Raw genomic sequence first — 15104 nt, forward strand, 5'->3', positions numbered from 1 at the left:
GGAATTCCGATAAAGAGAACAAGACTACGGTCTATAGATGTAGTGGCAAACTATTACTATTTATGATTACAAGCTCATTGCCGAAAGTGTTGTGTTACGACGTTATTGAACTTTAAAGCAATGTAAAATACAAATATAGACATAGACTCCCATCTTGCATATTGTCCTAATTAGCAATTAAATGCCATTTTTTACATTCTTGAAAATTATATATGTATATATACACACACACACACACATACACACGCACGCACACAGGGTGAACCGTAAGTAATGTCATTAATTGTCAGGTGTTATTCTTTGAGATATGTGAATAGAAGAATTTGATAAAATTTTTCCCGTTTTTACTTCCTTTTGAGAGAAAAAAAAAATGAAACATTTCATAGTGTATTTTGGGAAAGCTATTGAATTAATTTATAATATGCTTAGTAAATTTAAGAGAACATTGTATTATGATAAACTAGCCATACCCGTGCGCTCCGCTGCATCCGTTAGAAATAAATATAAAGTAATTACATAATTAAAATAGGACATTTGATCCAGGGAACATTCGTGTTTGATAGAAGATAAATCGTTTAATATGTTACTTAATTTAAATTGCATCCAAATAATTAAAATGCGATCATTTTGGTCCAGAGACACTCATTTGGTGCAATGACAATTCCTTCAACGTGTTTCTTAATTATATCATATCATATCATATCATATCATATCATATCATATCATATCATATCATATCATATCATATCATATCATATCACACATCACATCACATCACATCACATCACATCACATCACATCACATCACATCACATCACATCACATCACATCACATCACATCACATCACATCACATCACATCACATCACATCACATCACATCACATCACATCACTCCACATCCACATCCACATCCACATCGACATCCACATCTACATTACATTATATTATATCAGAAGTTACTGTAATAACATTATGTCCATCTAGAAAAACTACACTTTCCAATGGTGAAATAATAATTAATTATACAAATCGGTTAATTTAGCTTTCGATATTACTTCATACAGACACAGAAACATTCTCTGTAGGCTATCTTTCATAGCTTTGGATTGTTGCTGTCCAAGGCCCCTTATAGACGAAGTCATTTGTTTTTTATTTCATTATACGGCCTTAGATGGCGTTATTTTAATTTTAAAACTCATTTATCTCATTAAATATCAGCCCTATCAAAATTTTTTAAAGAATAAAACTTATCGGAAATCATTTTTGAAGAAACTTTTGTTATGTAACATTTTTTATAAAAATCAATAATAAGCGAGATATTTCGATTTATTTAATTCAGGCCCCCTTATAACCCCCCTTTTAAATAAAGTATTTTGAATGCCATATAGCCCAATCCACATCTACATTACATTATATTATATCAGAAGTTACTGTAATAACATTATGTCCATCTAGAAAAACTACACTTTCCAATGGTGAAATAATAATTAATTATACAAATCGGTTAATTTAGCTTTCGATATTACTTCATACAGACACAGAAACATTCTCTGTAGGCTATCTTTCATAGCTTTGGATTGTTGTTGTCCAAGGCCCCTTATAGACGAAGTCATTTGTTTTTTATTTCATTATACGGCCTTAGATGGCGTTATTTTAATTTTAAAACTCATTTATCTCATTAAATATCAGCCCTATCAAAATTTTTTAAAGAATAAAACTTATCGGAAATCATTTTTGAAGAAACTTTTGTTATGTAACATTTTTTATAAAAATCAATAATAAGCGAGATATTTCGATTTATTTAATTCAGGCCCCCTTATAACCCCCCTTTTAAATAAAGTATTTTGAATGCCATGTAGCCCAAAATCTAAGTTACAACGAACTTAATTTATATTCCAATTTTCATATAAATCGGTTCAGCCATTATCGCGTGAAAAGGTAACAAACTTACAGACAGACATACAAACAAAAATTTCAAAAATGCGATTTTCGGTTTCAGGGTGGTTAATTATATATGTTAGGACCAATTATTTTTGGAAAATCGAAAATTACCAGAAAAATTTCGGCTACAGATTTATTATTAGTATAGATGATTGAAAGATTTTAGGTTTGTGCTTTAAATATTCGGAACTTTGATTTGAACAAGTTAACGTTTCGTTGTGAAAAGGAATTTTAAAATACTACATTTGTTCGGATGAAATTTCTGCACATTTAAAGGACAAAACTCAAATTGTTTCAATAATTTATTATCTTAAATTGACTGAGCTTATTGGAAATTAAATCAATAGCTTTCCTAAAACACACTATAAATATTTCATATAATGCAATTTTTATCTCGAAAAGGAAGCAAAAACTAGCACAATTGTATTAAACTTTCTGGTTTGAAATATCTCGAGGAATAACCCTTTGAAATTAATGATATTACTTACGGTTCACTCTATAGTTTTCTGCCCAAGGTCTTCCATTGCAAATTCAGCAATCTTAAATCTTTCCTACTTTCTGTCTTCCTTTTAGCCTCCGCATATAATCCATGTATCTTAATGTTGTCTATCATCTGATATCTTCTTCTGCCTTGAACTTTTCTTCCGTTCACGATTCCTTCCAGTGCATCCTAGTAGGCAGTTTCTTCTTAGTGACCTTTTTCTCTTCCTGATCAGTTTCAGTATTATTCTTTCTTCACGCAATCATACACATATATACGTACATCATACATACATACATACATACATACATACATACATACATACATACATACATACATACATACATACACAGGGTGAACCGTAAGTAATGTCAATAATTCTGGTGGGTGATTTCTTCAGTAAAGAGCAACCAAAAAAAAAAAAAAAGCCAAATACCATTTTGCTGTATTTTGAATAATTTTCCATAAAAACTTTTAATATACACGAATTATGAGAACTTGCAACGCTGCGCCCTACAACCAGCTGGGAGTTGTGTTCCTCTGAACAAACCCCTCCACCTTGGGTTCTTGAATGTCATTGCCATCATGCTATGTACATTGCATTCAAACTTGTAAGAAAAAATACAGATGATATAACTTGCCATTTAATTTTTGTGTTTAAACTGTGTTAGATAACGAAGGATGAACACTACTTGTTTCAAGTTAAACAAAATCTTGAACAATTTAATATAAACTCTATAACCTAATTTTAATTAAATGTTGAGAGAACACAGGCAATAAGATACGCTTCGTTCAAATTAAATGGATAAGATTAAGAAAAATTTCTATACTCCCATTTCAATTGAATATTCTAGAGATCGTGAACAGTAAAGATGCACATTTTAGGTTATAAAAACAAAATTTTAAAACATTTAAAACTCGAAAGGAATAAATTAAAATACGATATGTTTATTTCACGTTGAAGTAACGAACAAAATTAAAATGGTAATATTATGAAATAAGTGTATAATGTTATTTATAGTTTGTTACATTAGTAAATGATATGAAACTCACTACGTTCGTTTCATACCTTTTACGAATGTAATAATTGTATAACCTAAATGAGTTTCATACGCTATATTTTTGTATTATAAAAGAGTATTAATAAAGAAATAACATCAGATTTGTAATGATGTATAGTTTGATATCATGGTCTAAGTCTATTAGAAAAGAGGTTGCTGTAACAAATTTGATATATTAAATATTACAGCAAATCGTTTCATAATGTTAACTTTATGATAGAAGTTATGCCTTCTTAATAGAATTCATGGCGTTTTAGTGGTAATCCTAATGATAATATTTTACGGCACTAGTACGATGATGCACGATTTTCACTAACAATAAAGATTGTTTATAATGCTGATTTACAAACAATTTTATTTTCAAATTCTTCGACTTAATTTTAATTACATATTCGGTGAACACAGCCAATAAGAAAAGCTTATTTTACATTATATAAATGTAATTAATGATTAAAAATCTCAATCATTTTATTAGCATAATACACTCTTCTTTTAAACTGACTGAGCATATTGGGAATTAATTCAATAGCTTTCCCAAAATATGCAATGAAATGTTTCATATAAAATTTTTTTTTCTCGTATAGAAAGCACAAAGGAGCAGAATTATATTAAACTTTTTTGTTTTAAATAACTCAAGGGATAACTGAAATTAATGACATTACTTACGGTTCAGTCTGATATATAAAATGAAGAGAATACTGTATTGTTCAGAACTCTTTTCATCGAGAATTCTAGGAATGCGAAGCGAATGAAATTCCTTTTCCTCGCTCCTCTCCTCTCCTCTCCTCTCCTCTCCTCTCCTCTCCTCTCCTCCCCCCCCCTCCTCACTTATTTCAACCCGAACTTCCCGCGGTGGAGGAGTTGGCTGTGATCGTTCGTGGAGGGGGGGGGGGAACTTGCAGCTACAACTGCTACACTTGCGAAAACTAACGTAAGCACTAAGCTGATAATTCAAGGGATTGTTTAGAAATTACTGCTACTCGATATGGAAATGATTTGATTCTTGTGGTTGCGAGATAGTCTTGGTCATTAGAGAATCGCGAAAGGAATGCGACTTAATTGCGATGTGCGGTCCACTATTCGATTACAAAGTTTCTGTCGTAGCTGCTTTTCTAAAAGAAATTAGGTTATTTTGGGTCCATAGTACGAGATTTGTGGTAAATTAAAGTGTTTCAACGCATGTTTCCGCCTAGGACTTGAGCCACTTTTTCCATTTTCATTTTACTTCCTATATATCGTCATTTATCATCTTCGAATAGCTTTTGTAATTGAAGTCTGTATGTGCCAATATATTTGAAAATTAGTATTTACAAAATGAAGTCTTTGTCCCTGGCTCAATTCAGTAGAAAAGATGGGAAGTTCCATTGTAATTTTATTTAGAACCTAGCTTCTCCCATAGATACGCGAAATGTATTATGTTACATTAGTACCTACTTAAAAGAAAAAAGGAAAAAAAAAAAAAAAAAAACAGACCTGTTTTCCAGAGTGTTTCTCTTTGACACTTACAGCATTTTATTTGTCGTTAGTAAAGAATTACCACTTACTGTTGATTTGTTGAGTTATGAAAGCAGTGTGACTATACAATAAGATTGTTTACTTTTGTTTGTTACAATCTCACGATCCGAGGTTCATGGATTCAAACCCGGTCTAGAGCGATGGATTGTGAAGTATAATGAAATCTTTAGCGTGATTTATAAAAGCTAGGAGATCTGTTTCATAGACTTACGAGACTTGAAAGAATCCTGTCTGTGATAACGAGACTTGAAAGAATCCTGTCTGTGATAACGAGACTTGAAAGAATCCTGTCTGTGATAGAGAACTCTGAGCAAAATTTGTATGTTATTCCTCGCTCACGATGAACTTCAACACTCAGTAACCACTGCAGTTGAAAGCGTCGTTAAATTATGTACTATAATACTGCTACTACTACTACTACTACTACTACTACTACTACTACTACTACTACTTCTGCTATTGCTACTAGTTTTACAACGGTTATGGTGGAATCGTTGGACAAGAAAATAATATCACTAGAGAATCTGCCCTCTCATTATCTTATCTCAAATTCCAGTTTTAGTATTCCCAGGATTTGAACCAGGTTCTCCGGCGTGGAAAGTAGATGCTCTAGTTATTTTTAGCCAATAAAATCACCGCCACTGCCATCAACATTCACCACAGAATGGATAGTTTTCGGTTGGCCAATGAACGTTTTTTCCACTCTTAGTTTATTTGCTCGTTTTAACAATTTTTCACTGGGTTGCATACAATATTAAATTTTGTTATCTTTACTAAGGAAATGTATGTAAATTATTTAATATTTCTCATGTTGTAAATTTGATCCTTGAAAATCCCTTTCGTCTTACTTTTGCAATAGTAGTTTAGGGTTCTTATTTAACTCTCATAAAATAGCACTGCAATAGTCCTTATTCTTTGAAAGACTAGTTTATTTCCTTTGTGTTAATATGCGGTCATCTAAGACGTTCCAGAGTTCTAGACTTGGACAGACAGTATTGAATTCCATTTCTAATATTGTGCGTTTATACTCTGATAATAGAGTGGTAGGAATGGAAGTTGTTTAATGTTATAGAATTTGACATTGGCACGGAACGACCTGCAAATTTTGCATTGAGGGTAGGGTTACCAAACGTCCGTATTTAGCAGGACATGTCCGTATTTTGAAGGTTTGTCATGCCGTCCGTATTTATTCTTGAAGATTTGTTAAATGTCCGTATTGTTATGGAAAAGTCTCAATCATCTTATTTTTTTATAATTAGGCTACACTTCAAAACACAATTCTGAACTGTAAATAAAACTATAGTTTTTCGTCCATATGTTTTATTCAGAGTCTGAATTCATTGCAACGATAGAATAATGTTCCAAGTATTAGCATCACTGGTCAATAAACTTTCGTTACAACGTTACAATAGTACTGCAAATATTTGCGTCAATGGTCAGTATTCTATTTCGAATACAAGCCACGAATAAACCATGACAGATCACGCTTTGTCCGTAAAATCGGTCGATCGACGTAGATAAACAGTAGCATGATCCGCGATACCATCAGAAACACGAGGTTGAGCGAATTTAATATTTTTTCACCTGAAAATAAGCATCAGTAAAACTGTAAACATACGAAATTATTCTTCCGAGTGTAGTGAAGACCATTGTTTCAGTGATCTGTTAGCAAATACCGTATATGGTGAGTGAAGTAGTATTTTTGTAATTATGGCTACATGTAAAATTTGGTTAAAAAAATAGGTTGATGTTTCTCACGTATGCCTATGTTTCTGTATACAGTAGTGGAATTAAAATGTACTGTACTGTGATTGTATTTTTTTGTTTTAATCGTATTTTAATTACTTTATTTTATTGTACAGATAATTATTTAATATATTCCTACGGAACTTAACAAGTAATAATCAATTAAATTCGACTTTTGAATCTGAAAAAGTCCTAAAGAATAAGACATCTACAAATGTTTTTGTGTCCCGACTTTGTCCTGCTTTTCGAACTAGTTTGTCCTGTTTTTCAGTAATGAGTATCTGGTAACCCTAATTCAGGGACACGATTATTTTAGTGTTGTACGTAATTCTAACGACACGACGGACATATTTTATTTAACTAAACCATCTTTTAAAATATTTATCTCTCGATCGGATTAAATGGTTAGGACATGTGAAGTTGGATAATTTTAAGGCTACAACCATCACCATCGCCTGAATCTACTTTTAATTATTTGGCCTTTTGATTAGTTCGTCCTCCCTCTTGTGATGATAATCAACCAATATTGGATATTCACACGTAACGGAGCTCTCTCATAAAATATATTAGTATGGCATAGGGCTAATACTTCAGGTAACACAGGATAAATGCTGTATATGGAACATACACAATTGAGATTGAAGCAAGGTAAATCTCAATAGAATGGAACCCATGATCTTCACCCCAAAACATTCCGGACTGTTTTTCAGGTTTTCAATAAAACTTAAATCCGCGTTGCAATTTACATGCACTCATACAGTGTTGGATTGCATGGGAGCAGTGATGTGTTCTTGTGTGCTGTCATGTTATTTGTGTTGCTATTATTATTATTATTATTATTATTATTATTATTATTATTATTATTATTATTATTATTATTAATTTGTTAACAGGTTTACGAAACCGCAGACTTTCGCGGACTGTATCGGAAACGAATTGCCCCTCGGCTGGGAAGAGGCCTATGACCCACAGATAGGATCATACTACATAAATCATGTTAACCGTAAGTATCCTTCCCTTCACAAGAAGGGAAGTTTTAGTGTATTACATTCCCATATATATATATATATATAGTGATAAAACGAACACGTTATCTGCGTATGTCTGTATTTTTCCTAGTGTTTTTTTAATCTTTTCAACTTGGTAGAAACGTGACACAGATGAATATCTCGACATATGCGTTCTACAACGAACCTAGATGAGGAAGTTTCCTAAGAAGATACGAGTATTGTATTAATATTTAATTTTCTCGTTGTAAAATGTATAAAAAGAAAATATTGTGTTATAGCAAAAATATATACATACAGTATATTTGAAGGTTTCCACGGAATTGGACGTTTTCGACTTTAAGGCGAAAAATTCTTGAGATAGAAATATTATGGTTGATAATATGTATACGAGAAAACTTCTTTTGCATTTTAACATTGCTATATATATATATATATATATATATATATATATATGTATATATATATATATATATATATATATATATATATATAGAGAGAGAGAGAGAGAGAGAGAGGGAGAGGGGGAGAGAGAGACACCGGAAATTGTTTATTGATTCGATTTCTTATCAGTCCACTCTTTATTATGACTTGTGCCTGATGATTTCTGCGAATATTCCGTTTCATAAACTTGAGAATCCCCATTTTAAACACTTCATTGAAAAGTATAGCCTACTTCTGGGAAAGTGCTGACAACAACGCGTACGCAATACTTGCTCTCTTAAGAAATAACTTTAAATTCTATGCTATCAGCTATTGATGATAATAAAAGGATTAAACTAAAACTGAAGAGTGTTCTTGAAATCAAATCCTGAATATTCGAAACTCTGTGAAGTGCAGTATGAATTAATAGTGATCAGGCATAAAATAGTACACAACAACATTATAATATAAGCTATTTCAAAATGTCGCGCCAATAACATAGTGTAATTTCGAAAGAACATTTCCTTATTTAAGTGACACTCGAAACAGGTTTATATTTGACAATTTACGAATGTACACAGTTGTACATTGCAACAAAATTAGTGATACTTAAAGTACATAATTCATTTTTATTGAAAATGTAACCATTTTATACAAAGAAAATAATGAGAATTCGCTTTCCTAGTTACCTGATTATACCGAGCAATGTTTTGATTCAAGCATAGTATTGGTCTGTACAAGTCCTTGTACGATCTTGAGTTTATGTAAACAACACGACTTGTATAATACGCGACGTAGTTATAACTTCTGAACTTCCATCCCTAATAATGGTATTTATATTCTATTGCTGTATCATTTTTTATTGATGAAATCAGTGATATTAACCTTCCAGTGAATCATTTTGAAGTCAAACCCTAATACTACTAAGGTGCTATTTGTCACATGGATGGCTTGGTGGGTGGAGGACAAAAATTGCCCGCGCTTTGTTTTGATTTTTTAATAGGTTAGGAATTAATTTACTATGTTACTATACAATTTTCTATATCAGGAACATTCCGAAAGACACAAATATAAGAGTTTATGAAAATAGTCTTATAAAAACGTGCATTTCTCATATACACTAACGCTTTGGCTATTTGAACTTCAGACTTTTCTGTATTAAGCAATCAACAAAAACATTATTTTACTATGTTATTACACAATTGTCTATATCAGGAACATTCTAAAAGACACACATATAAGAGTTTGTGAAAATAGTCTTATAAAGACGTACAGTATGTATCTCTTATATGCTAATGCTTTGACTTTTTAAACTTCAGACTTTTCTGTACTAAGTGATTAACAAAACTATTGCAAATCACAAATAACAAAACTAAAAATCAAAGCCTTAAGAGCTTTTTTTCACTCACTTTCATTTTCACAGTTGGTGCATATGATTGTTTTTGCAGAATGCGTGGAACAAACATGTTTACAACACTGCAGCAAACTGTAGACACTTTTGTCATTTTGTCTTTTAGAGATTGTAGTCTTGAAGCAGAGATGACATCTTCCCCGTAAATACGACGCACCAGAAGGAACAACTGCACTAGTATACTGGGTAGCGTTTTCCCTAGAACACTTTCCATTGCAGAGTTGATAGGCTTTTGCAAACCTATAATATTCTTGTCCCTCTCTTCCACAACTGGCCTAACTAGTTGTTGACCCAACTGTAGCATATAGAGCTTTCTTACATTATGCTTATTCTTATTCCAGTCGGGGTTGTTTTTCATGAAGATTGTTCCACCATTGAGACATGTAATATCTGTCAAGGTGAAAAATATAGATAGCGGCCACCTTCTAGTCTCCCGCTTCACAGAGTTATGTCGCATCATTTATTCAATGACGTTTATACCTCCTTTGGTTTCATTATAGTAGAGATTGATGTCTGTTTTCTTTTTCTCTGTCGACTCATCCACTTTTCTATCATGTTTTGTGGATAGAAGTAGGAAATTCTTAGTGGGCTTGAGTCTGGTGATGTATGAAACCAAGGTAACTATAGTATAGAATTCTTTAGTTGGCAGAGAAATTTAGACAGAGAAAGATATATTTCTTACCTCTCACTCACTCAGTGGCTGACCGGACATCTGCGGGGGGGATGGTGGCAAGAGACAGACACTCTCCATAAAACTATTTGTATGTGCAGTGGCGGATTCTTCTACTTCTACTTCCATGTTGTCGTCACCGTCATCGTCATCACTATCAGAGTCCAAACTTATTACGAAACGATCCACCGCTTTGTCAATCATTCCATCCCTTTCCCAATAAAAAAATCCTCTTCCTTTTTAACATGTTCACACGCATTTTTCCAATTCTCTGGCGTGAACTTGGACAACGCTTCTTCAAATAATTTTATGACTTCACTGGATTTGAAAGATACATTATGTTTAGCGACATCATTTGTCACTTGTGCCCAGATGAACTCAATGACACTAAAATTGCAGTGGTGTGGTGGCAGTCGCACTACGGTACGCCGGTGTGGTTCACTTTGAGCTGAGGTATCCAGTTCGTACCTTACCATTTTCTCCTTTTTAAAATTTTATTATGTCGTACAATACGATTTTTGTCGCCTTTGGGTCGTACTCTATGTTGTTCTGACGTAACCAAGACTGCATGTCTGATTTAGAAGATGCAGAAGTGGGAGCTGTACAGAATGTAAGAGGCGTTGTCCATTACAATGATGCTGTTTTGTGGAATGTTCGGAAGGAGTTTCTTTTCGAACCAATGTTTGATATTAACGGCGTTCATTTCTTGACTTAAAACTGTGATAGGCTCCTGGCATAAATCCACAGGATGATCCAGCATGCACAATAATAAATCGTCCCCCTTTTCCTAAGGGCAAGTTCATAGGAATGCCACCATCGTCACAAATCCAAATTTTGCTCTTCGTGTGATTAATGTTTATCCATGTTTCGTCTAGGTAAACGATAGGGCGGCCGGTTATTCGTAAGTCGCGCATCCTCCTTAAGAAATGGAATCGCTTAGCAATTATGTCAGGTTTCTCTATCAGAAGCTTCCGTCCGATGTTATTCTTAGCGTAACGGAAATTAAGTTTTTTTAGTCTTTACCGCACCGACCATTTACTGCCAGAAAATAAGCCAGACTTATCGAGAGCATCACGAATATCTTCCACACTCGGACTAAAATCAGTCTTTTACAAGGAGTAAATCTGTCTCTTGATGGAGGCCGCAGTGAATGAGTCTATATTGGTTTTCGTGGGAGTTCTTTTCGGCCGCTTTTTTCCCGGAGTTGACACTTTTTTTCCTGATTCATCTGCTTCTCTCTTTTCATTTAGGGTACGGTAAACATTGCGTTCAGATACTCCACACGCAGCAGGAGTTCGCTTTGCTACTTCGACTATGTTTATTGTAGAGTTTCCAACTTTCAAAGCATCATACTCCTCCACGAAAAACTTATGTACATTGCACACTATTTCCCTGGCGTCAGACTGCAGTGGCTTTCCTCTTGTTCCTACACCAAGAATCACGAACACTAGGACAAGTAGGCCTAATATAAAGCACAATAGGCTACTTCTAACATTTTAATTATAAAATTATTATAAGGGCCTTCTCAAACTACACTGAAAAATGTTAACACATAGTTGTAATAACATCCACCACTGACAACCTTTCCAGATGTCCTGGTGAGAGAGGGGGAGGAAAGAAAGAGGAAATGCTGTTCTACAAGTGTCTGTGTCATAGGATTAGTTCAACTCACCCTCCCTGACCCTTCCCAAGACATCAGGTAGCTCTGCCAACATAGACCTTCCCAAGTATAACTGGTGCCTTGCCTGTTTTCAGATCTGTGAATAAGAACCTAGAGGAGTATAGCTCTCTCGATCCTGCGTCTTCTTTAGCTCTTCCGGTATATGGTTTCTGTCCTCACCAAAGTCAGCTTGTCATCATTTCTTCCGGTTCCTTCCAGCGACTTCACTAGGCGTCTAACAACTGCCATTGCACTCTGATCGTCAGGGGTCGCTTGCCCTTCCCTTCATAGACCTCCATTTTCAGAATATACCGTGTGTGTGCATCCGATAACATCGTAATCAATATGCCATATTTCCTAGGCTTGTCTTTCATAAAGACCTTAAATGGACATCTTCCTCGAAAAAGAGAGAGCATTTCGTCGATTGTTAGATGTGCACCAGGTATGTAATATTTCACAAACAATTATTCAATTTTATGGAAAATTTCACGAATGGGGCAAAACTTATCTTGTTTGCTTATCATCAAATCTCATCAAATCTAATCAAGGACGGAAGTTCTCCAAATCGAACACGACTCATTGTAGCTGTATAGATATTCTTGCCCAGTACTTTCTCCTATTAAGTCCTCAATTGGTAGTTCACTGTCATTATTTGCACCCATGAATATCAAAATACCGATGAAGGCATGTAATTCTTTTGTGTTTGTAAGTTTTAGATTCCTAATACTAGCTTCTTCGTTAGTATGGTGCACAATAATGTTCATTATTTCAGGAGTTATAAACTTTTTGAAAGATTCTGACGCTTTAGAGGTCAAATTTTCATTTGTCAAACCTTCATGAAAACTCACTATATTCTGTACTGATCTGCGGACTTGCCTTAGAGGTAGAATAGTATAGTCCCTACCTCTTCTTGCTATAACAGCGATGTTAAAAGTAGACACGTGCTGCTCATCAGGGGATGAACTTCGCGAGTCAATCTTCGCGAGGAATCTTATAATGTTGTTGATGCTGCACAACTCGGCATGTTTGTGGGACTGTGTTTTGAAGATTTTTCTGTTAAAGAATTTTTGAAGATATTGTCATTGATAGGCGCAATTAAAATATTACTGGGTATGACGACGAATGGTGCATCAGCATTAGCTGGCATTAACAATGACTTTCTATCTCTGTGGCGGGAAGCTCACATTCCCTTCCTTCTTGGAGTATCACTACATTATCTATCAGCTCACGCTATGCGGGACATTTATAAGCATAAGTTGGTCGTTAAAATTGTGAATAGCATCAGAGCACAGGCTATGAAAAGACGGTTTTTCAGGGAACTTACTGATGAGTTCGAAAACCAGTTTGGTTGATTTACTTCTACGTTTCAAGGAATTGCTCCTACAGATTAAAGAGTTCCTGAAAGAAAGGGGTAGGACTGAATGTGAAAAATTGGAAGGCCGAAAATTGCTTCAAGATTTTGAATTAATTTATACACGTAACGATAAAATCAAACGACCACGTCTTGAACTTATGAAAAACATAAACTTTTGAACATAATATTTGCCATCCAGACATTTTCCACTAAGTTAATCTTCTGGGATAGAAACTCTAGCAATGGGGATTTGAAACATTTTCATTCCCTTCAAGAGACGGTAATTAAAGGTGAAAATAAGTACTATGCTAAAAATCACAAAAGGATCATGCAACAGCGACGATCAGAATTTCAGCGGATGTTCAGAGACTTAAAGAAACTTGAACCGGTTTGTCAATTTTTGTTCAGTCCATTTTCTGGTAATTAAGGTCTAATGATGATTCCAGTGATATGTCATTTCTTTGGCGTACATGCAACTGCTCTGGAAATGAAGATATAACGTTGCAAATCGGCGTTATAGGCTACTAAACGCCATTTCAGAGTTTTGGAAACATGAGAACGTTGAAAAATACTCCATTCTGCATGACGTTTCCCTGCTTATGACTTACGTTTTTAGATCAACGTGGTTGTGCGAATCAACATTTTCAAACATGAAGTAGGCCTATTTGAAGCAGAGCAGTGTATATTGGAGAGTACCGCATTCTTTTGATCCGACAAATGCCGACGCGGCGGCCATATTTACTCCTGCGGAGACTCGATACACCGCAAGACTTGCGTAGGAACATAGGTTTCTAGTGTGATATTCCATCGTTTAACATGAAGAATGCCGTATTGTCGTGCAGTTAATCAATGGGTAATCAATTGCTGTTGTACTGAATTATCATTACAGCTTATTGTCTATGCAGGTGACATGAATATATTAGGAGAAAATACACAAACTATTAGGGAAAACACAGGAACTTTACTGAAGCAAGTAAAGCGATAGGTTTGGAAGTAAATCCCGAAAAGACACAGTATATGATTATGTCTCGTGACCAGAATATTATATGAAATGGAAATATAAAAATTAGAGGTACAAAAATTAATATATCTTGGAGCAACAGTAACAAATATAAATGACACTCGGGAGGAAATAAAACGCAGAATAAATATGGGAAATGCTTGGTATTATTCAGTTGAAAAGATTTTGTCATCTGGTCTGCTATCAAAAAATCTGAAAATAGAATTTATAAAACAGTTATATTACCGGTTGTTCTGTATGGTTGTGAAACTTGAACTCTCACTTTGAGAGAGGAACAGAGGTTAAGAGTGCTTCAGAATAAGGTTCTTAGGAAATATTTGGGGCTAAGAGGGATGAAGTTACAGGAGAATGGAGAAAGTTACACAACGCAGAACTGCACGCATTCTATTCTTCACCTAACATAATTAGGAACATTAAATCCAGACGTTTGAGATGAGCAGGGCATGTAGCACGTATGGGCGAATCCAGAAATACATATAGAGTATTGTTGAGAAGTCGGAGGGAAAAAGACCTTTGGGGAGGTCGAGACGTAGATGGGAGGATACTATTAAAATGGATTTGAGGCTGGTGGGATATGATGGTAGAGACTGTATTAATCTTGCTCAAGATAGGGACCGATGACGAGCTTATGTGATGGCGGCAGTGAATCTCCGGGTTCCTGAGAAGCAAGAAGTAAGTATAATTACTTAATATTTGTAATTGAAAATATCAAGGTGGAGAAAAGCGGACGTTGGAAACTATTCCAAACTGGTATAATGCTGGTAATAAAAACAGTTCTTGATTTTCAAGAAATTGTCTTAATAAAGGGAACTT

General features: G+C 34.5%; 1 protein-coding gene across 1 annotated transcript in view; it reads left to right on the top strand.

Annotated features, from left to right (window-relative positions):
* Nucleotides 1–15104, top strand: part of kibra (WW and C2 domain containing protein kibra) — a 402614-nt gene that overhangs the window by 160593 nt on the left and 226917 nt on the right. Inside the window, exon 2 of the mRNA XM_069826453.1 lies at nt 7639–7748. Within this exon, the coding sequence (XP_069682554.1) occupies nt 7639–7748 (110 nt within the window). The remainder of the gene's footprint in view (nt 1–7638; nt 7749–15104) is intronic.

This window comes from Periplaneta americana, chromosome 5, assembly GCF_040183065.1.
Source record: "Periplaneta americana isolate PAMFEO1 chromosome 5, P.americana_PAMFEO1_priV1, whole genome shotgun sequence".
Lineage (NCBI taxonomy): Eukaryota > Metazoa > Arthropoda > Insecta > Blattodea > Blattidae > Periplaneta > Periplaneta americana.